This window comes from Misgurnus anguillicaudatus, chromosome 22, assembly GCF_027580225.2.
Source record: "Misgurnus anguillicaudatus chromosome 22, ASM2758022v2, whole genome shotgun sequence".
NCBI lineage: Eukaryota > Metazoa > Chordata > Actinopteri > Cypriniformes > Cobitidae > Misgurnus > Misgurnus anguillicaudatus.
In genome coordinates, this window is record NC_073358.2 from 2,927,501 (window position 1) to 2,953,828 (window position 26,328).

The 26,328-nt window shown below is 38.1% G+C and overlaps 1 protein-coding gene across 3 annotated transcripts in view; it reads right to left on the minus strand.

The window, feature by feature from the left end:
• The window catches only part of mamdc2a (MAM domain containing 2a), a 25,756-nt gene extending 11,188 nt beyond the window's left edge, over positions 1–14,568 (minus strand). Inside the window, exons 1-7 of one of the 3 annotated variants that reach the window (XM_055200363.2) lie at positions 14,423–14,567; positions 14,124–14,243; positions 7,516–7,766; positions 7,170–7,254; positions 3,620–3,757; positions 3,229–3,485; positions 2,101–2,194 (exon numbers count right to left, since the gene is read on the minus strand). In XM_055200363.2, coding sequence (XP_055056338.2) covers positions 2,101–2,194; positions 3,229–3,485; positions 3,620–3,757; positions 7,170–7,254; positions 7,516–7,766; positions 14,124–14,243; positions 14,423–14,453 — 976 coding nt within the window. In that variant the 5' untranslated portion in view covers positions 14,454–14,567. Of the gene's footprint in view, positions 1–2,100; positions 2,195–3,228; positions 3,486–3,619; positions 3,758–7,169; positions 7,255–7,515; positions 7,767–14,123; positions 14,244–14,422 lie in introns of all 3 variants that reach the window. The other 2 variants (XM_073860755.1, XM_055200364.2) reach the window with 2 other exon arrangements.
• Positions 14,569–26,328: the final 11,760 nt, after the last annotated feature.

Consider the following 26,328-nt stretch of genomic DNA (forward strand, 5'->3'; position numbering starts at 1 on the left):
TGGGAGGGAAGCATTTTCTGCTAATTGACGAGATTACTGGTCAATGGCAGGGAAAGAGTTAATAATATACATATGTGATTAAATTAACAAATGATTAAACCAAATGCATGTTTGTCTTTTCAGAACTTCGTGCCCTGACTTAAAGCCACTAGAAAACGTTTTTTCTTCACTGAAGGTTTGCATTTGTTTGCAAATGAGCTTATAAAATGTTTTAAATCATGGTTTTGTGTTATATAATTTACTCATGTGGCGAGAAGCTGTGAAATAAGCGGAATAATGTTCATCTGTGCACTGTCAGGAAAAATGGTCAAAAAATTGTCCCAAGCTGTCACGCGTTACCCTTTCAAAAGGTAAACTGTGATGTTTTAACCTATATGGCCCTATTTTAACAATCTAAACGCATTGTCTAAAGCGCACAGCTCACTCTAAACGAATTCACTTTTGCAAATTTTACGACAGGAAAAATGGTTTGTGCACCCAGCGCACAGTCTAAAAGGATTGTTTCTATTCTCGTGTTGAGTAATGGGTGTGTTTTAGGCGTAACGTGCAATAAACCAATAAGAGTCTCATCTCCCATTCCCTTTAAAAAAGCCAATTGCGCTCGCGCCATGCTGATTCCCTATTTAGACGTTGGAATTTGTATAATGCAAAGTAAGCGGAAGAAGGAGACCCCCAGTTTAAGATTGATGTTAAAAAATTGGTTGTTTTCATTTGTATTGAAATTGTTCTTTTTTAATTAAACAATAAAAGTCGTCATGGAAGTAAAATTATCAGGCTTTTAATTGCTGTAAACTTATGGATAGCTTACATGATCAGTGTTATCTTAAACAATAATTTACAAATATGAAAGAAAAGGTTTGTACTTTTAAAAAAACTTTATTTGTAACAAACAGGAGATAAAGAATTTACAAACGTGTGGAGAGTAGAGCCCGACCGATATATCAGCAGGTCGATATTATCGCCCGATATTAGCCATTTCCAAACTATCGGTATCGGCATTCATAATGGCCGATAAATGAATATTTTTTTAAAAACGGACAAAACAGCCTTTAACCATGTCATGTGTGTTGCCGTTGTATAGTTTGTCCACTAGAGGGCACTCTACAACCTCCCTGTTGGCAACACTCGTTTATAACGCGTCTCACATCCTGCAACCTGCTGATCCAGCCAGAGTCGGGCAGAGAGAACAACGTTTCAGCACTCGGACAGCGTCGTGAGTTTTTTTTAAAGCATTACTTTTACAAGATTACACGGTTCTCAGGCACAAAGTCATCATATAAAATAAATCCGTGGGGTAGCATTTAAAAAACATAATAGATGCAATATCTGCATGTGTTTAAAGCAAAATATTTAATTACTTACCAGGCTAAAGGTGAAGCTGCTCTTTGCGCCTTCTAACGTTTCATAATCGATCCTCATTTATGTCCAAGAGACTCAATAATAATCTTTTACGTTTTAATTCTTTAAGTTTTCATATTTAAAAACGTTTGTGTGCTGCTGCGCATTTATGTGTGTGATAAGCAAACGCGTGTTGTCGTACCGTTTATAGGCGCATATAACTAACACGCTCTTTAAATAACAAAAACAATATTGCGCCATAGACTTTAGACTAGGTTTTAGTTGATAAATGGTGTAGTCTATTTTGGTTGTCTCAAAATAGCAACGTGCCAACAATGAGCCTGAACACACCTCGTTTTCAGACCAGAATGCCCATAGGCACAAAATTGGGCGCAAATGCATTTGCTATTTAAACAACGCGGCGCTAAACGTGAAAATTATTGAGATGAATTGCGCAGAGTTGAAACTAGCAAAAGACACTTGTGTCGCGCATTGCGCCGGTTGTATGATAGGGTCCATAATCAGAACACACTGCATTCTCACTAGAGCCACTAGTGGTGCAGTTCCACAATAAATAATATGGTAAGCGAGTACTATAAATTTAACATCAAGTATTATATACTTCTTAACATAAACAGTTTATACTATATCAGTACCTCAGAGGTACATATTGGCACCAAATGTATACATATCTGTACCTAAATTGTCCAACGTTAGGACCATTTTAAAGGGTACTGCCCCAGAGACAGCTCACATACTCACCTGTCTCTGTGTGGCAAAACTCTGAAGAAAACGAGATGTCATCCAGAGCGACGTAGCCACCGCGAGCGCTGTTGAACGCCACTTCAAAAACCACCTAGTAAACCAAACATAATAATTCAAATTAGACACACAAAGTCCCCAAAAAAGGTTAATAAAAAGGCAAAAAAATTATTCTTGCTTGGTACTTTACATTGCTATGAGGTTCTGTGTGTGGTGTTATTTTTGTATTATTAGCTGGTGAAGATATACAGACTCTCATTATTTACAGAGCTGGCGGCTCGCACTTAAACATGGCAGCCTTAGCATTTCATGTTTATATTATTCCTACAGATGAAAAACAAACACTTTTTCTCTTAGATTATGTTATGATGGGCTGAAAAAGACCAGACTGTGAAATCTTTAAGCGAACTCAGCTCAGAGTTTGGTTTACATTTACATAAATGTGCCATGCTGATTCAGTTTTAGCTGGATTATTTAGTGCATTTGGTTACGACTGATGACGCTTGAAAAAAAAACTATGCACTAATGTATTGGGATATTTCCTCTTTTAGGAATATTATAGGATAATATCGTCATTGAGAACACACCACCATATGCAAACCTTAGCAAAACAATTTGTGTTTATTACGCCATAATATGATGCATTAATCTGCAGATAGATGAATAAATATTATGAAACAGGTTGCAAGAGTGTTTTCTCTCACTGAGAGTTTTTCCATCAGCTTTAGTTGTAAAGTGTTATTTACAGATGTCCTACATTCCATTATGGCAAGATTGACTCATTTATTTAGACATTTATTGGGGAATTTAGATAAAATTTAAGTGAAATACTCAGTGAAGATGTTTCATCTACTGAAACAGCAAAGGATGAATTCAATAACATAATCCATCATAAATATGGAGTGTATACTAAAACATCAACACCAACAGCCCAAATAATTTACATTTATCTACGCGCAGATCTAAAGTGACTTACAGTGCATTCAATCTAAACATGTGTAATCCTTATGTGTTTTTTCCTGGGGATCGAACTCATGACCTGTGTGTTGCAAACAGTGCTAGGTTTGAAAATGCTCCCGCACACATGAAGAAATATACGCACTTAGAGCCGAGTCAAACTAAACTGACCTCTAATGGATGAGGTGCTTTAATATCCACTTGCACTAACTTCCACCGTAATGTTGCGTACACATCGGGTCTCCAGATCTCCTCGTAGTGACCCAGCTGGTCCCTGGTAAAGACGGAGAAGATATTCCCAATGGCTTGGTCCCGCTGATAGTAAAATGACAAGCACCCCGCCAATGGAGTGGTTGTCATTGGAGACACCAGCTTGGCCACCTCTTGGAACCTTTTAGCATAAACCGAGTCCACGTACATGTAATGACCTGGTGGAAAATGAAACAAAGAAAAGATTCACACAGCTCATTCCTCAGGACACAAATCTTTGGTCTATTTGGAAAGCTTGGGTCACAAGGATTTTTTTCAGCTTGTGCGTTATTATACAGTATTATAATATTACCTCTCTCATTGTTCATGGTGTGGTCATTCGGAAGATTTGACTGAGGGTCTCGGGCGACGCTTCCCCCCACATACCAGTTCACATTGGGGTTCCATTGATTGCTATAGCCACACAAGTGATGCTCTTCAAAGTTACACTCTGAAATACACACAGCATTAAACTTAAAGTAGGTTATGCATCCATTCATCTATTACCTATAATGTAATTCCCAAACAATTCCCAGTTGGTGGTAATTGTGTGTTTGACTCTCTTACTCTCTCTTTCTGCACGAATTGAGTGTTGCCGCGGGAGAAGCACGAGTGAAAAAATCTGAACTTTAGCGGATATTACAAACCAATCAGGAGCTTGCTGTAGTAGTGACGTGATTACAGCGCAAAAGGCCCCCACCCATGACGTGAATTTCCGCTAAATGTCTCGAATGACTAGAATTTCACACACGGCTTTTACAAGCGAATGAAGTGAGTAAACTCTAAATGTGTGTTCACACCAGACGCGAGTTAAACTGTTTGCGTGAGTAGATTAGATACAAAGGCAATGCAAAGATGCGATCAGAAGCGTCCTCGCATGGGGCAATGCAAATGACTTGATATGGGCGGCGCGTTTGCCGCGAAAACACGCGCTATTCGCCTATACGCATCTTCGCCCAAGTTGAAAATATTCAATTCGAGGGAAAAATGATGCATGAAACGAAGTAAAAAAAATATCCATGACACAAAGTTAAATCCCGCGAGTAATCTAGAGCGAGTAACGCAATGCCCCGCGTTTGGTGTGTACGTAGCAGAACTGTGGGTTCACATTCGCGTCTACCGCGTCTAGCTTGAACATTTTAAGGGTACTCGCTTCATTCGAGCATGAAAGCCACACATAAAATTCTAGTCATCGAGAAATTCGCGTCATGGGACGGGCTTCTGCGACTGCTCACTTCCTGTAATCACGTCACTACTAGAGCAAGCTCCTGATTGGTTAACGTGGCGCGTTTTTCCGCCAAAGTTCACATTTTTCAACTCACACATTTCCTGCGACAACGCCTCATTCGCGTGCCAGACGCGCGTCTTCACATTGACTTAAAGAGTAACTAAACCCTAATCCAACTTTTTTTAGTTAATGATCTTTAAGAATGATGCTTTATTAGCGCTGTTCATTGATTTTAGTAAGTTTTTTGACATTAAGATATAAAGTGTTTCAATACTGCAATATATGGTGTAAAAACGTCTAAGTGCTGCCCTCTTCAGGTTGAACGGTGGTTACTGCAGTTGAATTTTCCTATTGGATGTTGGGTCCAAAAAATAACTCGTGAAGTAAGCAGGTTCAAGCTCACCACACCCTTGTTAGGATCCCACCACACACTTGGTACAAACTTAGTTCGTCCCCTCTATCTCCGTTGGGATCTGCCCACTTTTCTTGCATTTTTCAAATATTGCCAGTGGGTGGAGTCAGGCTTTGACCAGGGGTTTAGTTACACTTTAACATTAAAATCACTCCCGCTTGTGTGAATGCAGCATAATGCTATGTACACACCAAACGTGGGGCATTGCGTTACCCCCTCTAGACCACCCATTTCCCGTCAGACGTGATCAGACATGTCCTCGAGTGGGGCGATGCTCAATCGCCCCACACGAGGACATGTCTAATCGCGTCTTTGCATTGACTTTGTATGTAATCTACTCAAGCAAAACGTTGAACTCACATCTGGTATGAACCCACAGTAATGCTACAGTAATGCACAGTAATGGCAAACGTGCGGCCCATATCGCGTCATTCGCATTGTCCCACGTGAGGATGCGTCTGATCTTGTCTTTGCATTGACTTTGTATGTAATCTACTTGCGCAAATAGTTGAACTCGCATCTGGTGTGAACCCACAGTAATGCTACGTACACAACAAATGCAGGGCATCGCGTTACTCGCTCTAGATTATTCGCGGGATTTAACTTCGTGTCATACTAATTTTTCACTCGAGTTGAATATTTTCAATTTGAGCGAAGACGCGTTTGAGGCGAAAAGTGCATGTTTTCGCGGCAAACGCACTGCCCATATCGCGTCATTCACATCGTCCCACGCGAGGACGCGTCTGATCTCGTCTTGGCATTGACTTCTTTGTAATCTACTCGCGCAAATAGTTGAACTCGTATCTGGTGTGAACCCATAGTAATGCTACATACACACCAAATGCGGGGCATTGCGTTACTCGCTCTAGATTACTCGCGGGATTTAATTTTGTGTCATACGGATTTTTCACTCAAGTTGAATATTTCTACTTGGACGAAGACACATTTGAGGCGAATAGTGTGTGTTTTCACGGCAAACGCGCGGTCCATATTGCGCCATTCACATTGTCCCACGCAAGGACGCGTTTGATCTCGTCTTGGCATTGACTTTGTTTGTAATCTACTCGCGCAAATAGTTGAACTCGCATCTGGTGTGAATCCATAGTAATGCTACATACACACCAAATGCGAGGCATTGCGTTACTCGCTCTAGATTACTAGCGGGATTTAACTTCATGTCATACTAATTTTTCGCTCGAGTTGAATATTTTCAACTTAGATGAAGATGCATTTGAGGCGAATAGCGTGTGTTTTCGTGGCAAACGTGTGGCCTATATCGCGTAATTCGCATTGTCATACGCGAGGACACGTCTGATCTCATCTTTGCATTGACTTTGTTTGTAATCAACTTGCACAAATAGTTGGACTCGCATCTAGTGTGAACCTACAGTAATGCTACGTACACACCAAATGCTGGGCATTGCATTAATCGCTCTAGATTACTCGTGGGATTTAATTTTGTGTCATACGGATTTTTCACTCAAGTTGAATATTTCAACTTGGACGAAGACACGTTTGAGGGGAATAGTGTGTGTTTTCGTGGCAAACATGCGGCCCATATCGCGTCATTCGCATCGTCCCACGCAAGGATGCTTCTGATCATGTCTTTGCACTGACTTTGTATATAATCTACTTGCGCAAATAGTTGAACTCGCATCTGGTGTGAACCCACAGTAATGCTACATACACACCAAATGCGGGTTACTCGCTTCAGATTACTCGCAATAACTGCGTGTCATGCTAATTTTTGCTTGAGTAGAATATTTTCATCTTGGACGAAGACGCATTTCAGGCGAATATCGCGTTTTCACGGCAAACACGCTGCCCATATTGCGTCATTCGCATTGTCCCACGCGAGGATGCGTCTAATCATGTCTTTGCATTGGCTTAGTATGTAATCTACTCGCGCAAATCGTTGAACTAGCATCTGGTGTGAACCCACAGTAATGTTTAAGCGTCCAACTACTTTTTGCAGCCTCTACCGCGCCTGGTGTGAACGCACAGTAAAGGGCGGTATTATTATAATAAGATCCGCTTCTGACATCACAAGGGGGTCAAATTTCAATTACCTATTTTTTCACATGCTTGCAGAGAATGGTTTACCAAAACTACTAGGTTACTAGGTTGATTTTTTTTCACATTGTCTAATTGGCTTTGTATGTAATCTACTCGCGCAAATAGTTGAACTTGCATCTGGTGTTAGATTAAAGGACGAGGACCTACCTATACAGAATCCAGGAATGATGTGAATTTCAAAAATAGCAACGCTGTTTCCTATTCCTTGGCCAGGAATGCCCTCGAATAATAACTGAATGGAGAAAAACAAGTTAATTAAAATCAAAATGTAATGTAAAAGAGACAAAGCAGTCTTTAAAGATAAATATAAGTTTAGCGAATAGTTTCTTTCATAATCTAAAGAACCTTTTATCACTACAAAGAACCTCAAAACCACTCAAACCCTCTTTGATGTTTACAGTACTCTGGAAAACTATGAATAGCTCCACTATCACATAAACAATCCTTCTGTTTTCTTATTTCTTTCACTTTTACTCAAAAGTCAGGCTGATACCTGGTAAGTCCCGGTCATATTGCGGAGGTCCACGCTGGCAATGAGCCAACTGTCTGAAGGATTGTTTGTCGTCCAAAGCATGTAGTCGAAGTTTTCGCCCTCGGGCCGTAAGTGGAGCTGAAGAGAACCCGAGCCGGTGATCTGATAGACCATCCGTGCACAGCTCCAGTCGTGAAGCTCCAGATGTGGACTTATTAATACATGCTTTTCTGAATCACCGGCATGGAGAGAGTCCGCTGTAATGAAGCGACCTGAAAGATAAATCATCATTTCAATGCATGTCATTTTTTTAGATCTATGTGGATCTCTGTGTTTAAAATCTCCATTAAATTCCTATTTAGTATATTTTGCTTTAATGATTTTTTTGTCTGATCAATGATTTTTTATGATGTCATTCTGTACTTCCAGGCTATGAGGTCAACTAAACGCTATTGGACGTTTTAAGATGGGGAGGAGCCACTTAATATATCCCGCCCTAACTTCCTGTTTCAATGTAAAAAAACATCAAAATTCACTTACTGGGTCTTTGAAAAGCTACTGGTCTCAACTAAAACATTTGTGCATGAATTAAAAGGCACTATGTTATTAGTTTAAGAACAGAATAAAAAATGTGTTTATGTTAGAGGGGCGGGGTTAGCAGATGCTCCGCCCAAGCCGTCTAGCTGACATCATCAGAGAAGGATCGCAACAAGAGGATGAAAGTACATACAGATTTTGATTAAAGATTATGAGGGCGCACGAATTAAAAAATTATAATAATTACCCACATTTATAAATTGTTTATAATGAACACTAAATATTCTATTAATAAATAAGAACTGTCCATTTTGATTTCATGGGGACTTTAACATCATGATTGTTTAAATAATTTGTCTACAACAATGGAGACGGGTTTTCTAAAGACAAATAAATCCAACAATCCATAAACACAAGTATCTGGATCAAGCTACATCTTAACAGATAAGTAAATTAAATGAGCGGTGGTCCCTGCTGCACTACGGTTAACTCGCTGTGTTTAAAAAAATAAAACAAGTGGTATTTATATCAGGCCGACAGTAATGTAATCTACACATTCATAAGACACAGAGACTCCAACATCCAATTTATGAAATTAATATTCGTAAATTTACACAATGTTGTACACCAACAAGCAATTGGGTTATGTTCAACCCAGCATTGGGTCAAAAAGGAACAAACCCAACCAGATGCCCAAGCAGCGACGACTAAGGGCCGGATCTGGGCCGAAGTCAGCTGATCCAATGCGGTTCTGGCCCGTGGTCGTCTGCTGTCTGAATGGGTTGTAATTTATATGCTGGTTGTTTTATAAACATTTTCTGGGTTAATTTCCCCTAATGGCTAAGTTTGTCTCTTTCTGACCCAATAACCAAGCATTTTAGAGTGAAACAAAACCTCTTAAAATGATTTAATATTATGTCAATTCTTTAATTAACTGGCAACATTCTAAGTCTGATAAAAAAGTAATAAAGCCATCCGAGATGTTGTGAATTTATCTACTTTGTGTGTGCATGAACTTCAACATGATGTAAGAGTGTTTGGCCTCCGCTGGCATTGGTGATCTTTAAACCCTCCAGCTGTTCTCATGGTGAAAATGATTCATTACAGGTGTCAGATGGGGACCACGTCTCCTCCTCTTTTCTCTTTCCATGCCCTCCTGCAAACAGACGCTAATTTCCTACACTTTGGTTTGGGCCTCTCTTCAAGATCTGTCTCATTTATTTAGTCCATAAGCAAATACCAACCTTAATATCTCACATGTCAAGCCGAGGCTCATAATCACTTCTGAGCTACAGCATTCATTTGCAATGCTAAAGCCACTGACATCAATTCTCAAGTTGAAACGGCCTGTGTGTGTTTTGATCACTCATGTGCCTTTCAAAACTATGGAAAATGTGAAAATTAGACATGACATAGCACAGTATGCCAGACTAAACTTTAACAGACACTCACAGTCTGAAAAATCTATACCAGACCACCGACAAGTTCAAAGGTCAACATACAGTTTACAGGACCCTTACTCTCAAGACTAGCATAGAGGTCACAGAAAACACCTAAAGATTATCTCTGTATAAATGTGTTTAAAAAAATACCAGCCAGTGGAGATGGGCTTTCCCAACTGAGCTCCGTTCTTCCCAAGGTTTCTACATAATCGACTTTGCAGATTTTCCTATTCGTTTATCCCTCTGGTTGCTTACTGGGGGGATTGTAAAACTGCTTCAGAACAATGCATTGTGAAATCAATTAAATTATAAAGAAATAAACTGAAGTCATCGATCTCCAACAGCTACATTTATAGTACATGTACCTCAGGCCATGTGTAGTTTAACAAAGAGGACGATTGTCTCTTTTAAATTAAAACCTATCAGCTTTTATGGTTTAATTTTAAACGAATGTCAATGTATCATACATGCATAGCTTTAAGTGTCCACAGATAATAAAGTGGTCCTGTAGTTCAATGGTAGATTGTGTTAGCAATGCAAAAGGTTTTGGGTTCAATCCCAGCGAGCGTTCATACTGATAAAATGTATCGCTTTGTAATGCACTACAAGTCACTGTGGATAAAAGTGTCTGCCAAATGCATTATAGTATTATTAGGCTGAAGTCTGTGAATGTCTCCTGTGCATCTCCAGATGCATAAAATGATTTCCACAGCTGTCCAAAAATGCAACTTGAAAAGGTTAACAGGTTTACTTTTGAGGTCTCCAGATTTTTTCTGGGAATGTTGACCCATATTTCCATTCTTTCATTGAATGGCTATTTGATGAATAAATAAACTACTCTACATTTACTACACTGTAGGCATAATAACCTTAAATTGATTGTAACCACTATTCAGTAGCATTACATAGTGTTCATGTTACTAAGCAATAGCAACCTACATAATTTGTATTATAACAAATTAAACTAAGCAACAGTAGCCTTCATTTTACTGTCTAGGGGGGATTTCCGTCTGGATTTGGCCTACCCAATTTCAAAAGCTTCCCATATCCACATTCAGAGGTGTACATACAAAGGTTTCATATCATTTTACAGGAAACCCTTTGAAATTACATAAAACATTGTTGAAAGTGCTAAACATGGTTGTATGTGTTGTCAGTCCTCTAATAAACACAAAAATAAATAGGCGCTTTTTGATGGTTTTTTATCTAAAGTCTGAATTTGAAAGTGTATAACTCTGGCCCTGGGTGTTCCAGCAACCTGCAGACAGTTTTGTTTGATTCAAGCAATTGTCAGCTTACAGAGAAAAAAGGATAGTTGTCTATAAAGTTATTCTATTCTAACTAAAGGGAGGAATTATACCCATTTTGTATCCAAATTCCACTTAAAACATTTGAAGTGCTCCCATACCCACATACAGTGGAATAAATGCAATTTCTTTATAGCATTTTGCAGAAAACCCTTTGAAGTTACATAAAAAGCTGCTGTTTGTGACAAATATTGTTATCTAAGTTGTTTTTCATATGATGAAACATCAAATTTTATTCTTTTTTTGTGTTCTTTAAAAAAGAATAACTCTGGTTCTGTGTGCTCTAGCAGACTGCAGACAGTTCAGGTTGTTAGCAGCAAGCAGGCATTAAACACCCAAAAAAAAGAATGATCTCTTTAGCTTTTCGAATTCAAAAGTTGTTCTCATTTTACTGAAGTGTCCGAAAATACATTTTTCATATAAATATAATTTTTTTTTGTTTTGCACATATAATAAATAGCAAGGGATTATTCATGCACACAAACAAAGAAAATGCTGTGAATGGACTCATTGTTTACAGTAGGACCTAAGAGAAAAGATGGTGTAGCATTTGTGGCTATATGTGCTATCTGAGGCAGTTCACTCTTAAGTTTCCCATATGTTTACAAAAGACAATTTTTTTACCTCATTATTCATGCGACGATTGTTGGAAATTTGATGCTATTAGAACAAAAATAATTATGTAGCATGATTCCTGAGAGTTAGAGCTTTCATTTGATATAAGACTTGCCCATGTTTGCCATATTTGGAAAAATATGAAATATGTGAATATTAAATTATGTAAAACATTTTGGGGGGGGATAAGTGTAAATTAAGTGTAAATAACTTTCTTAGAGTAAAAATATGTCAAAGTGATGCATATCTAAGGGTAGAAAAGCTTTCAAACAGTATCTCATGTGGTATACTGGGTCCATGACAGACCATTAAAAAATAAAGGAATATTTTATATAAAATAATAATAAGTAATTTTGGACCCGGTACAGGGTCCATCGTGTAGAGTAGGTTAACTAGACCTGATATAGTCTGGATATGAATAACTTACTTTTAGCCAAATAATCTTAAATGTTGTTTTTGCCAAAATATTTTGCGAAGATGTATGATATTTCATCACGTAAGCAAGCGTTTCTCAAACTTTTCGGCATGTGCAGGGTGCATCCCTTCGCAGCACCCTCAAAGAAAATGCTTAATTTCCTCACCCTTATGTTGATCCAAACCTGTATGAATTTATTTTTTCTGATAAACACAAAAGAAGATATTTGATAAATGATGGTAACACGTTGACTTCAATAGTAGCAAAAACAAATACAATGAAATTCAATGGTATCATCAACTTTACCATATTTTATGAAAATATCTTCATTATCATTTAACACAATACTTCTATAATATTTGTTTATTAAATTATAATACATTTTCACTGATATCCCAAATTTTGCCATGTTTTAGCTCTGAGCCTTTGACGTCTTTAAACACAAAATTGTTTCCTGGAAACTAACAGACTATTCTTGTTTTATAACATAGAAACATGCATTTTCTGTAAAGCCGATGAAAAGTGCTAGGAAAATAAATGTGAAATAAATTGAATTTGCGATAACATTTGCAAAAACTTATGGGTTAATTTACACAAACATATAAATTCTGTCATTATTTAATCACCTTTTTGTTTTTTGCTTAACATAAAGGAGGATATTTGTAATAAAGGAAGATACGGGAGCGCCATAGACTTCCATAGTAGAAAAGAAAAATACTATGGAAGTAAATGGTGCTCAAAAAACAGTTTGGTTACAAACATTACTCAATATATATATATTCCTTTGTGTTCAGCAGAAAAAAAAACATTAATATAGGTATATAACAACTTAAGGGAGAGTAAATGATGACAGAATTTGTATTTGGGGGTGAACTATCCATTTAAAGGGGACTTTTTTAAGATGTCAAATAAATCTTCGGTGTCCCCAGAGTACATATGAGTTTTAGCTCAAAATACCGCACAGATAATTTATTATAACATGTTAAAATTGACATTTTGTAGGTTTGAGCAAAAATGTGCCATTTTGGGGTGTGTCCTTTAAAATGCAAATGAGCTGATAACGCAAACACTGATCGCTGTAATGGTGGTTTGCTGAAATTGAAACTCTTTTGTGCTGTCAATTATTTTCTCTCTCTCTCTCTCTCTCTCTCTCTCTCTCTCTCTCTCTCTCTGCACTAAATGACAGTGCTGTGGTTTGATAGTGCAGAAAAGGGGCGGTATTGTCCCCTTCTGACATCACAAGGGGAGCCAAGTTTCAATGACCTATTTTTTCATATGTTTGCAGAGAATGGTTTACAAAACTAAGTTACTGGGTTGATCTTTTTCACATTTTCTAGGTTGATAGAAGCACTGGTGAGCCAATAATAGCACTTAAACATGGAAAAAGTCAGATTTTTATGATATGTCGCCCTTAATATTGCTCAAATATACAATTGATATGAAATGCTGACTTAATATGTTGCAAAAATACGGAAAGGGCTTCACTTTTATAAACCTAGGATGTCTGACTCTATTTGGTTAATGTGTTGTCCAGGAAACCAAACACAGGCACACATTGGTAGACCGCTCCTGTTTCTATATTTATTGACCTGTGGGAGAAAACTCAGCACACAGATCCACATCCGAAGACATCTTACCAGACACATGCACGGTGTATGTTCACAAGGCTATACTTCCTTTGAAACACTTCACAGTGAGTCCAAAAACGCGTCTCCTTTACTTTACACACAACAGCTGAGGCCACCCAGTTGTTCATCACTTACAGTTTTTAGCAGATGTTATTTTTAGAAGACAGCACAAATAAGTTATGATGATAGATACTGGTTCTTTTGAATTCTGTATTAAAGGAGACCATTCAGCGTGCAACAAAAACCGAGTCTTCGCAGCTGTTTTGTGTCTGAATCAGACTGAAATAGATCAGATAGTTGTGTCATGCACTGCACTCAAAGAAGTGCAGATGTGTAACAAGTATAAACAGTGTGAGAGAACGGTGCAACATTTTCTACGAGGTCAGTATATACAATACATAACAAAGATTATTACTGCAATACATGCATATTGTTTTCATACTACACATTATAAATAAATGCATGTTATTGCAATGCAGTGCTTGCAATTATGCAAAGATATAGTAGCACTTTTTAATAGTGTAATACATTATAGGCTTCATTGAAACTGTTTTGCACTCCTGCCAAAATGAAACCGCAATGTCTGTCGCCAGCTAAAATCCATGCAACTTGTTGCAAATCAAACATCAGAGAAGGGACCCGATGTAAACCGAGTAAATACTTTAGAAAAATTGGCTTCTCATACCTTCTTCGTTTATTGTCCAGAAAGCATGCGCCGGGTCGGACCTGTAGCCGCAGCTGTCCGTCTCAAAACTGCAGGAGCCGCGCAGGAGCTGCGGCTCAGCGCTCACAACCACTGCGACTGGTGATAATATAAATATGAAAAAATATAACTGGTTTAAAGGAGACGCAAGCAAAAAGTGCTCCGTGCAGAAACAAAACCCCACGTTATTAAAACGTTAGTAAATGCATCTTTAAAGCATGCATGCAAATGATTTTGTGTTCATTTATAAATGCATTCACAGGAATAAATTGCAGACTTACCCAGGAGGATGGAGAGGTGAAGCAAGCTCATGGCAGGAGTTATGGAGGGATGCTGAATGAAAGTGTGAAGCTTCAGTAACGTAGTTTACGTAAGGCCGCGTCATCAGCGCACTGTTGTATAAACTCCACAACCCGCTTTTAGTTTTCTCGCCAATGTTGAGCAGACAGTGGGAGGAGGAGGAGGGAGAAGCAAGCATGGATTTTCTTAGGTAATGAGTTTTGCTAAATCATTTTTTTTTTTTTTTTTTTTTGCTCGTGCCAGACAGACGGCTTAAACACTTATAGTTAATACTCCATTTAAGTGAAGAGGTCATTGAATGAAGGATAAAATTCACGTTTAAATGATTAACAATAAACATACACTTTTTAAAATAAAGGTGTCTTTGTCTGGTTGTTTGAATACACATTTTAAAGAGTTCCAATGAAATCATGTTTATGTTATATTGCAGTGTTTATTATAAACAATTTATCGGTGTAAGTCATTATTAAAAAATAATAATTTTGTCAGTGTAATGTAAATTTCTGTTTAACTTAAAGTCGCAATGAAAAGTAAAATAAAAACTATAATTTGTTTTGTAATATTGTGGTATTTTTTACAAATGATTTATGTGTGAGCTTCTTTAATTTTTAAAAATTCATGTGCCCTCATAATCTTTAATCAAAAATGCAAATCTCCTCCCCTCCTAAAAACGATCTCTGTTTACTTCCGGTCATAAAGTATACGGACTACCGGCACATCCGGGAACTTGACTGTAAATTTCGTCACCGCCCCTTTTTGGGGGCAAATAACCCAGACCTTCCATTGACTTCCATTCAAATTAGCGGAACAAAGCAACGTTTTTACACAGCCGGCAGGCGTAAAACTTATGAAATCACTCAGATTAAACATGTTGAGTAATTATCTGTCCACCCTTCTGCCATAGAGCGCGAAAGATACATTAACACATTTAATTTGGTCAATATGAAAACTTGTCCCTTTCATTCTCCCAGCGTCAAATTTGTGTAACAACGCTATCCAGTGATTGCTGGAAAATCACTAAGGCTAGTTGTACACTCTAAAAACAAACGGTGCTATACAGCACCAAAAGTGGCTCTTCGCTCGTAATCATAGAAGACCCATTTTTAGTGCCATATAGCACCGGTGAAGCACCAGTGAAGCACCTGTGTAGAACCATATAGTGCTATGTAGAACCAAATGTGGTGCTATATAGTGGTGCTACATGGCCCCTATATGGTTCTACACAGGTGCGTCACTGGTGCCTCACCGGTGCTATATGGCACCAAAAATGGTTCTTCTATGGTCACGATCCAAAGCAACAGTTTTGGTGCTATATAGCACCGTTTGTTTTTTTAGAGTGATATGGCTGGACGGAAAAGTGCACTCAGTACTCTAAATATAAAGACATAATATATAAATACGAAGTAACTTTCAAATACGAAGTAAAATCATTCACTTGCTTCCCTGTTGACTCGATGAGGTACGAGTAAATGTCCAGGTAAGACACCTCTGGTCAATAGGGAGCGTTGTTACACAAATTCGACACTGTGAGAATAAAAGGGACATGTTTTAATAGTGATCAAATTAAATGTGTTAATGTATCTTTCGCGCTCTATGGCAGGCAGGGTGGACAGATAATTACTCAACATGTTTAATCTGAGTGATTTCATAAGTTATTTACGCCTGCCGGCTGTGTACGAACGTTGCTTTGTTCCGCCACCTTGAATAGAAGTCAACGGAAGGTCCGGTCCACTTTCCCCCAAAAGTGGGCGTAAACCTGTTCAGAGACATTCTATGACGTTGCGCCAGTTGTGCGTATGGCAGGTGGGCGGGGTCTGGTAGAATATCGCTGCGATTAGCTATTAGCAACACGACCCAACTTCAAATGATCCAATCAGATCTCGATGGACAAATTTAAAACCAGCCCTGCCTTATTTTATTTCAGAGGCCGGTTTTACTCGGATACACGTCACCACAGGGAAAAGTAGGCAATTGATACTTCCGTTTCATGGCAGCTTTAAAGCGACACTAGAGTTTTTGCTCTTTGCTCCCCCTACAGGTTGGAAGCGGAATTGTCCATTGTCGTAAATAATTTAGCCTAGTCCAGCAAAGCTGGCTCTGATTGGATTGTAGGTCTGCCGTAAGCACGTTTTTGTAGTTTTCACTTGAACTACAGGACCGCGACCCGGCGGTTGGAAACTTCTTTAGTGTGGTTTTGGCTGATAGAGGGCTGCAAAGCGAATGTGAAAGTGCCGTTCACCCTGTATCGAGTGGATGAACGACTGAAACTTTTTTGGAAACATTATTTTAAGGTAAAAAAACTCTTTAGTGTTGCTTTAATGACCAAACACATATTTTCATATGCATTTTCTCTAATCCACAGATTTGTCTTTACTCAAATTCACATCATTTAGTAGATGCTTTTGTCCAAAGTGACTTACACATGAGGTAAACAATAGAAGCAACACAAGAACAGCCATACATGAGTGCACTACAACTATCATCTAAGTCTAACACAGTATACATAGCCAAGGGTTAGTAAGTATGTTTTTTTTTTTTTAAGGAAATGTACAGATAAAGATGGAAAACAGATAAACATGGAAATAGAAAAAGATATTAAGCTCTGAATTGGTAAGTGAGGTGTTGGCGGAAGAGATGGGTTTTTAGTCGATTCTTAAAGAGAGCTACAAAGTCAGCGGATCGTGTCGTGACCGAAAGATCATTCCACAGATGTGGAACAAATCCAGAGAATGTATGTGATAGTGATTTTGACCCTTTTTAAGATAGCACCACAAGCCGTCGAGAGGGTACGTAAGGCTGTATAAGCGAGTGAAGGTAAGGAGGTGCTGACCCAGTGGTGGTTTTAAAGGCCAGGAGCAGAGATTTAAATTTTGATGCAAGCAACTAAAGCCAGTGTAACTTGATAAAGAGAGGAGTGATGTGTGCCCCCTTTGGCTCATTGAAGACCACTTTTGCCGCTGCATTCTGAATCACCTGTAGGGGTTTGGTTGTGCAGGCTGGGAGGCCGGCCAGTAACGCTTTGCAATAGTCCAGTGTGGACAGGACAAGAGCCTGGACTAAGATTTGCGTACCATGCTCATTTAGGAAAGGTTTAATTTTTCTAATATTGTAGAGGATGAATCTACAAGAGTGGGTTATGTTGGCAACATGTTTCGAGAAGCTAAGCTGTCCAGTGGTCCACTGTGGTTTATGTAGGTTGTCTACAAACCAGAAGGTTGGTGGTTCAATCCCCGGCTCCACCGGACCAAATGTCGAGGTGTCCTTGAGCAAGACACCTAACCCCAGCTGCTCCCGACAAGCTGGATGTTGCCTTGCATGGCTGACACCGCGGTCAGTGTATGAATGTGTGAGTGAATGGGTGAATGTGAGGCAACTTGTAAAGCTCTCTGGATGGCCATAGGTCTGTTAAAAAGCACTATATAAAAGCGCCATTTTACCAAGCTGATCATCAATGACCACTCCCAGGTTTCTGTCTGTCCTGGAAGGTGTAATGGGCAACAAACCTAGCTGAATGGAAAGGATGTGATGAATCTTAGGGTCATGACAAACAGCTCCGTCCTTGCCAGGTTCAGTTGGAGATGGTGACCCTTAATCCAGACTAAGATGTCCCTAAGGCTTACTTTGATGCAGGCAGAAACCGTGGGATCTTCAGGGTGGAGGCAAGTGGAGTTGTGTGTCATCTGCATAGTAGTGTTAGGAAAAGGCATGTTTCCGAATGACAGAACACATGGATGTCATGTATATTGAAAAGAGGAGTGGTCCAAGCACTGAGCCTTGAGGTACCCTAGTATTTAGACGTTGGGGTTTGGAGACATCACCTCTCCAGGATACCCTAAATGACCTACCTGAGAGGTAAGACTTGAACCACAGTAGCACTGTACCAGAGACACCTATAGCCTTGAGTGTCGAAAGGAGGATGTGGTGATTGACAGTACATAGGATAGGATCAGTAAAGATGATTTTGAGGTTGCCCTTGCCTGCCTTAGGGCTTCAATGACTGAGAGCATGAGTCCATTAGGTTATTTGTGTGAAGAAGGAGGAGAGCTGTCAAAAACCACACGCTCAAGAGTCTTGGCAAGATACAGGTCTGTAGTTCTCTAGCAGGATTAAGTGTTGTTTTTTTAGTAGTGGGGTTATCCGGGCCTCTTTAAAAGCTGGGACAAACGTGCCAGTGGAAAGAGATGAGTTGATATTGTGGGTGAGGGTCAATAGAGAGATGGCCTGAAGGAGGTGGTTATGGGATTTAATGGGCAGGTAGTTGGGTGGTTTGAAGCAAAGATCTTGGAAACATCCGTTTCAGATAGGAGAGAGAAAAAGGGAAGTGAGCAACGGTTCAGAATGCATTGTTTGTATCTAATGGCGCTTTTCCATTGCATAGTACCCCATGGGTCAGGAATTCGGCGCAAGTCTGGAAACACTGGTAACGTTTTAGTATCAGCTCAGATCGCTTGGAACCCCAACCGAAGTGGTATAAAAAAATATCGGGTACTACGTACTGTACCCAGTGAAAAAGCCCCCAAAAGTAAGCCGACCTGACCCAAACCGTGGGGTTCTATGCGATGGAAAAGCGCCATAGAAAGTGTTGGTTGGGGGGATCATGAAGGACACCACAGCATGTTTAAGAGTTACTGTAAAGGTCCAGGCTGTCACATTGCTCATTTTCCCCGAATAAGTAACAATAAAGATGAAGTCATGGAAAAAAGATTTTACTGGTATAAACTAAACCAAACCAAACTGAACCACTGGCACGGTCATGGAGTCCCAACTCAAACCCTAAATGCTTTCATGAAGCACTCTGGTGGAAGTGAAAAGCAACAAAGTGTCATTTTGTTTAAAAGCGTATACACTAGACCCTGATGGAATTGGATTTGCTGATAGGAACATTATCTTCTCTGAAATCTGAGTCATAAAAGTACAATGGTTAAAAACAGACCCAGCTGTTGCTTCATTACCCTTACACGCCAAATCCAGTAAAAAGATTGTGGTCATTTTCATATCAGGGTCATTACTCATCACAATCAACCCCACCTAGTGTGCAAACTTTATTCTCTTTATTCTATGTGCTGCGATTCAATCATTTGAAGGACTTGCTGACAAATCATGCTAAAGTATTTCCTATTATAATTTTTTGTGGTGAAAATTAGTTCTTTGGAACTTTTTGTGAGAACCTTTGACAATTTTTTTTGAAGAACCAAAAATGTTTTTTTCTGGCATCACTGTGAAGAACCTTTTATGCACCATTTGTTTTATGGGTGCACTAGAAAGATGATTGCACCTTCATGAACCTTTTGAGTTATATTGACACAGATACAGAAGAATACTGTGTATGTACATGGTACTGAAAGGCAATGGAAATATATTTTTTAAAGTGCACTTAAATTAAGGAGAAACTCTTGTTACTTCTCTTGATCTTTGCCACGCAGAGAGTGAACTTGGCCCGTCCTCTGTAAGTTTCCCCTCATTCAGGAAGCCCTCTTTCAGTCGCTCCTGTGTAAAAATCTTGGGTTTTTACTAACCATGTGTTTAACTTGGAGTACTGCACTTTTCCTTCCCACACATCCCAGAGAACAGGAATGATGGGATCGGTGGAGGATGAATTCTGTAACAGTCGTAAAACCTCGGCATATGAATATACGGCATATGAATGAAAATGTCGTAAATCATAATTCATTACATTATGTTCATCGTGTTAACACATAAGATTTTGACATGATCGTAGCTTTATTTTTCCGTAAATCTTTTTATGATAAAACAGATGTGGTTTCATGTGGTTAGGACGTTCTGTGTCGTACTGACAATGTCTTGTTGACATTCTTTATCTAATCTATTCAAAGGCGTACAAAACATTTTAAAGTTGCCTGCATATCTGCACAGTTTCTGCAGAAGGACCCCATTTTAGACAAATAATAATAGATAAAACCTCCAAGGACACAGCATAGCTTACATGCTCCTCATCCATGATGGTCACCATGTGGTTTCCTGTTTGTCTCTTCGATGTGGAGAAACCTCTCACTCATACGCAGTTAGTGGCGGAGGGACGGTCACAATGGTTTGATGCCTATCCTCGTGTTGCCAAAGCAATAAATAGATGTTAGATTACTGGGTATATTTAATTCAGATGCTGAGCAAAGTAACATTTTTTTCCGAAACCACCATGACATCATTCGACACATGCTCATCCAGTGCTTTTCAAATTGTACAGAGGTGTCAGACAGATGTTGGCACTCTTGTTATTCATATTCAGAGGCGTGTGTCTTGCTTGAAACTTGAAATGCATGATTGCAATTTACAACATTTAATGAAGTGTTTATGGTTTGTTTGGACTTTTCTTCAACATTTGCATCCCTTAAATGGAAGTTTGACCTTTTGAGTACTGTGATTTAATGTTTTAACATTTATGCCTTACAGACCGTGCTGTAAAGATCTTCATGTGCATGTACCCAGAGCAGGGTAGATTACTTATGATTTGTAATCCGTTACTGATTACAAATTACATCACAAAATTTGTAGTCAGTAATATAATCTCTTATATGACACATCGTTGGTAACGTAATCTGACTACTTTTGGATTACATTTAGATTACTTTGACAAATCTTATTTGATTTCAAAGAGGAAAAAATATATTCAATTATTTTTAACCAACAAGAGCCTTAAAAACTCATTTAAGTACAGACTGTTAAAACTTTAGAATACTAACACTGATTTACTTTGCTATTATTGTCAACTGATCAAAACACACTGAATAAATCAAAAGCACATTTTATGAATTTAAAACAAATTCACTTAATTTTAAGTAAATAAAACAAAAGCAGCAACATTGCAAAAACCATATTGAATTTGACGAAATTAACTGCAACAACCCTGCTAGTTCTAAAATTTCACCTCACAAATAAAACTGAAGTGTTTCTTTAAACCTCAAGTTTCTTGTTATAGACAGATATATATTTTTGCAGTGGTCAATAACTCACAAGTGTGGTCTATCAATATCAGGTGAAATTTCGTAAAAATGTAAAACGACTTCAGTATAATTTCACTTTAAACATAAGTAGTGAATTGTTACTTCGTTTCAACCCCACCTGCAAAATAGATTTTTTGTGTTATGGTGCATTCGCACCAGTGCGGTAGAGGCCGCAAAAACTTGCTATTTGTGTGTAGTTGGACGCTTGAATATTTGAGTTTACTCGCATCATTCGCGTGTGAAAGCCGCGCGTGAAATTCTAGTCATGCTATGTACACACCAAATGCGGGGCTTCGCGTTACTCACTCTAGATTACTCGCGGGATTTAATTTCGTGTCATGCGAATATTTTCAACTTGGGCGAAGACACGTTTGAGGCGAATAGTGCGTGTTTTCGCGGGAAACGCGCCGCCCATATTGTGTCATTCGCATTGCCCCATGCGAGGACGCATCTGATCGCGTCTTTACATTGACTTTGTATGTAATCCACTCGCGCAAATCGACGAACTCGCGTCTGGTGTAAACCCACAGTCATTCGAGACATTCACGGGAAATTCGCTTCATGGTAGGGGGTTTCTGAGACTCCACATCACTACTACAGCAAGGTCCTGGTTGGTTAACGCGAAGTTCAGATTCCCGCGGCAACACTCAATTCTCGCGGAACACGCCATCTTTGTAAAAAATTATGAAATTACATTTTTATTTTATCATTTTTTGTTTTATCAAATGTTTTAAAAGCAACCAATAGTACAAACTTAAATTGTTGACAATAAAACATTTTTTCTACAGTTTGAACACACTGTAAATGAAATTCAATCAAATTAAAATAATATACATTTTCAACATATACAACAGTATTAGCAGCGGGACAAAAGTAACAAGTGGTCAAACTTCAGGATGTGTTAGAGCACTAAATAACCTGTAGATTGATCAGTACTGTAACACATGAAACCAGAAACACAACGCGTTATAAGAACAAAATGATCGCTTTTTACATGGTTGAAAACACCTTTCTGGATCTACACGTGGAAAACGGTGAGTAAATAACGCAAAATTTGTCAGCTCTGTCAGCTGTTGTGTGCTAAAGATGCTGTCGTAGTTTGGGATGCAAATGTTATCAGGGTTTGAAGAAAATCGCTTTGTTACTTTTGCCCCTGTTCTTCCCTAGTCTGATTACAAGTTTTTTAAATGTTGTTTAATCTAATTAAGTACTTGATTTTCAAGTCATGTTTTTGAATGGTCGTGCATCATTTCCCCAGTTGCCACTGAGACAGGAGAAATACAGATCTCAGTGTCGGACATCCTTCTTTCAATGATGTAAAATCATAATTTTGCATCATTGAAAGAAGGAAGTGGTATGTCTTTGTTTGAGGGAGTGAGACAAACACCCCTTTTCTCGGTCAAATAGGCACCAAATTCGAAATGTATGTTACATTTTGACTACAAATATGACGCACTTTCAATAAAGATTAATGTTTCTACGGGTGAAATGCTCCCTTAAAGGGGTCATAGCGTAACTTTTTTCATGTTTAGGTTCTATAATTGGGTCCCCAGTGCTTCTATCAACCTACACTCTAAAAAATGTTTGGTTGTTTTTAACCCAGGGCTGGGTAACTATTGGACAGAACACATTTCTGGGTTAAAATGACCCAAATAATGGGTTGTTTTTACCAAGCTGGGTTATTATTAATCAACCACATTGAAACAACTCAGCAGTTGGGTCATTTTAACCCAGAAATGTGTTCTGTCCAATAGTTACCCAGCCCTGGGTTAAAACAACCCAATATTTTTTTAGATTGTAAAAAACGTGAAAAAGATCAACCCAGTAACTTAGTTTTGGTAAACCAATCTCAAGCATGTGAAAAAAACAGGTCATTCAGATTTCACCTGCTTTGTGAAGAAGGTAATTTCTTATTACATATTCTTATTACAATAATACCGCAGCTTAATCTGCACTATCCAACCATGGCACTGCCATGGCAGTGCAGAAACAAAGAGAGAGAAAACAAATTATAGACAACACAATTGAGTTTCGATTTTAACAAGCCAACATTATGGCGATCGGTGTTTGCATTTCATCAGCTCATTTGCATTTTAAAGGACACATTTTTGCTTGCACCTACAAAGTGGCAAATTTAACGTGTTATAATAAATTATCTGTGATGTATTTTGATCTAAAACTTTACATACGTACTCTAGGGACACTAAATAATTATTTTACATCTTGGAAAAATTTCATAATACCACCCCTTTAAGAAGTGGCATTGTAAATAATAAATGTACATGTAAAGCAACTTCCAAAGCAGCTTAGAAACAAAGAAAACACAGAAAAGCAAAGAACAACAAAAGCATGGCATATAAGTTCATGTTGAGAAGGACTGTTTAAAGTTATGCATCCTGAAACAGTTATAGCACATGATGCTTACAAAACACCAGACACGCTCGCTTTATGTGGGTCACTCAGAGGGAGTCGGGATGCTGTGGTTGTCTCCACTGTAATATTGTGTCTGGTCTTAAAAATCCCAACTAAGGAAATGTAATGGAAAATGATGTCATGGCTCCCAAGGAGTTCCAGAAAAACAAATCCTTCGTAGCAACAAAAGGTTTGTGCAAAAATAGCTGACACATGAAGCCTAAAGCCACATGAGATGTCTTTGTCAAGAACAAGATTTAGCTGAAAATCATTAGGTATGTAAGATCATGTACATGCGAAGGAATTATTAAGCTGATTAAACCTTGTTATAAACACACAAGAAAATCTATGTTAACATGTTATGTGACCTGAAAGAGGAATGAACTTTTAATTGAAAAAAGGTTTTTAGGTCAGTACTTTACTTCAGTGGCCCCAAATGCCCTGATTCACAATGACAGAGCCTCGTTTCTGCTCCTGCTGATCTGTCAGGTTGGTATGGTGCCTTAAAAAATAGGTTAGTAGACAAGATATTTCCATTCACTACAGGTATATGAAGTCTCCAAAACATGGATATTAAATCAAACATAACACACTGCATCTTCTGTAATCTACAGATTATAGATTCACTGTGCAGCTCATATTCCAACTTCCAGTTCAAAATAAGAAGAAGCTTCGGAAGAAAGTTTTAAAGTGGATCCTGTCACTTTGGGATTTAAAGGGATAGTTCAGCCAAAAATGAAAATTACCCCATGATTTACTCACCCTCAAGTCATCCTTAAAGTATATGATTATCTTTTTCAGAGTTATATTACAAAATATCCTGACTGTTCCAAGCCTTCTAATGGTAATAAATAGTGCTTCTGTTATGAAGCCCAAAAAGTCAATTTATCCTTCACAAAAGCAATTCACATGGCTCCATTAGGTTCATAAATGCCTTCTAAGGGCAATTGATGTGATTTTGTCAGAAAAATATCAATATTTAAAACTTTAATTAACTTTAACTAAAATACGTCTGGCAGCTTCTGTTTTTTTAAATAATATATTTCAAAATATCCAAAAATAAAAATTTTCGAAGCCCCTAAGGGGACATGTAGAAAAAAAAATAAAGTTTAGTTTTGCGTGCTTACGCGAAACTAAACTTTATTTATTTTTTGTGAAACTAAACTTTTTTAAAAAAGAGAATTAAAGCGATAGTTTCATGTGCGCACGCGAAACTAAACTTTTTTTTAAATTTGTGCACATGATGGTTTCACGTGTGCACATGAAACTAAACTTTGATTTTTTTTTACTCCAATGTCACCTTAGGAGCTTGGTACATTTTGGAATATGTTTACAAAAATAAATACATTTTAAAGCATTTAATAAGCCCTCCATATAATTCGATCCAAGAAAAGACATATTCACGTTGCATTGAAAGAAAAACTTGTTTTTGTTAAGAACCTGTAAACATAACAGTTTTAAAAAGATTCAAATTAAATATAGTTTTAACTTGAACTTTGTATCTATTTAAAATATTTTTGTAAATAATAAATTTTTGCCATATGGGATGTAAATTAGGAATGAATTTTTTACTTGCCCTTAACATACATTTTGAAATATATGTTGATATAAAGATTAAGTAAGGAATAATTGAAGACGGGCCATTGAATTATAAGAAAATAATGCACACCAAGGTGGTAATGCGGCACGACGCTTATACCACGGTTACCACAAACATTGCTCTGGTGTCTATTTTTAAGACATTTGACAAGTTAGGTGTGCGGTTTACAGAAAAATAATCAACACCCATAGAACATTTCTCAGCCAATCAGAATGCAGCATTCAACAGACCCGTGGTATAAAACAAAATATATCCAACGGGTTTGTTAAATGCTGTATTCTGATTGGCTGAGAAATGTTCCATGGGTATTGATTATTTTTCAGTAAACCGCACAACTCGTCTTAAAAATAGACACCAGAGCAATGTTTTTGGTAACCGTGGTATAAGAAAAATAATTGACTCCGTTGCATTACCACCTTGGGTATGCATTATTTTCTTATAATTCAATGGCCTGTTGTCAATTGTTAAATTCAAAAATATATTCAATTGAGCATTACTTCCTAAACAATGTATTTAGCATATATTTAAAATATATTTTTTGCCAGAGAAATTTTTTTTTTTTGCCGTATGAGAATGCATGGCCTGTGAATTAAACTGAAACTGCAAGAGACATTTTAACTGCTAAAATAGACATCTCTATATATGGGCATATCTAGTCTTCTTTTGCACCAACTGATGCAATTTAATGTAACTTACTAATAAATATTCATACAAATATTTTGAGGGAAATTATCCAACACATCCTGCCTGCATCCACTCTCTGATTGCACAATTGGGTGTGCAACGCATTGATTTAGCACTTCCATATGAGATGGTCCAAGACAAACATTGCAAATCATTCCAGATGAACCTGTCATTTTAGTGATTATTCAGTACTGCTGTGTTAAGAAGCCAGATCGTTTCACATCCCAAATGA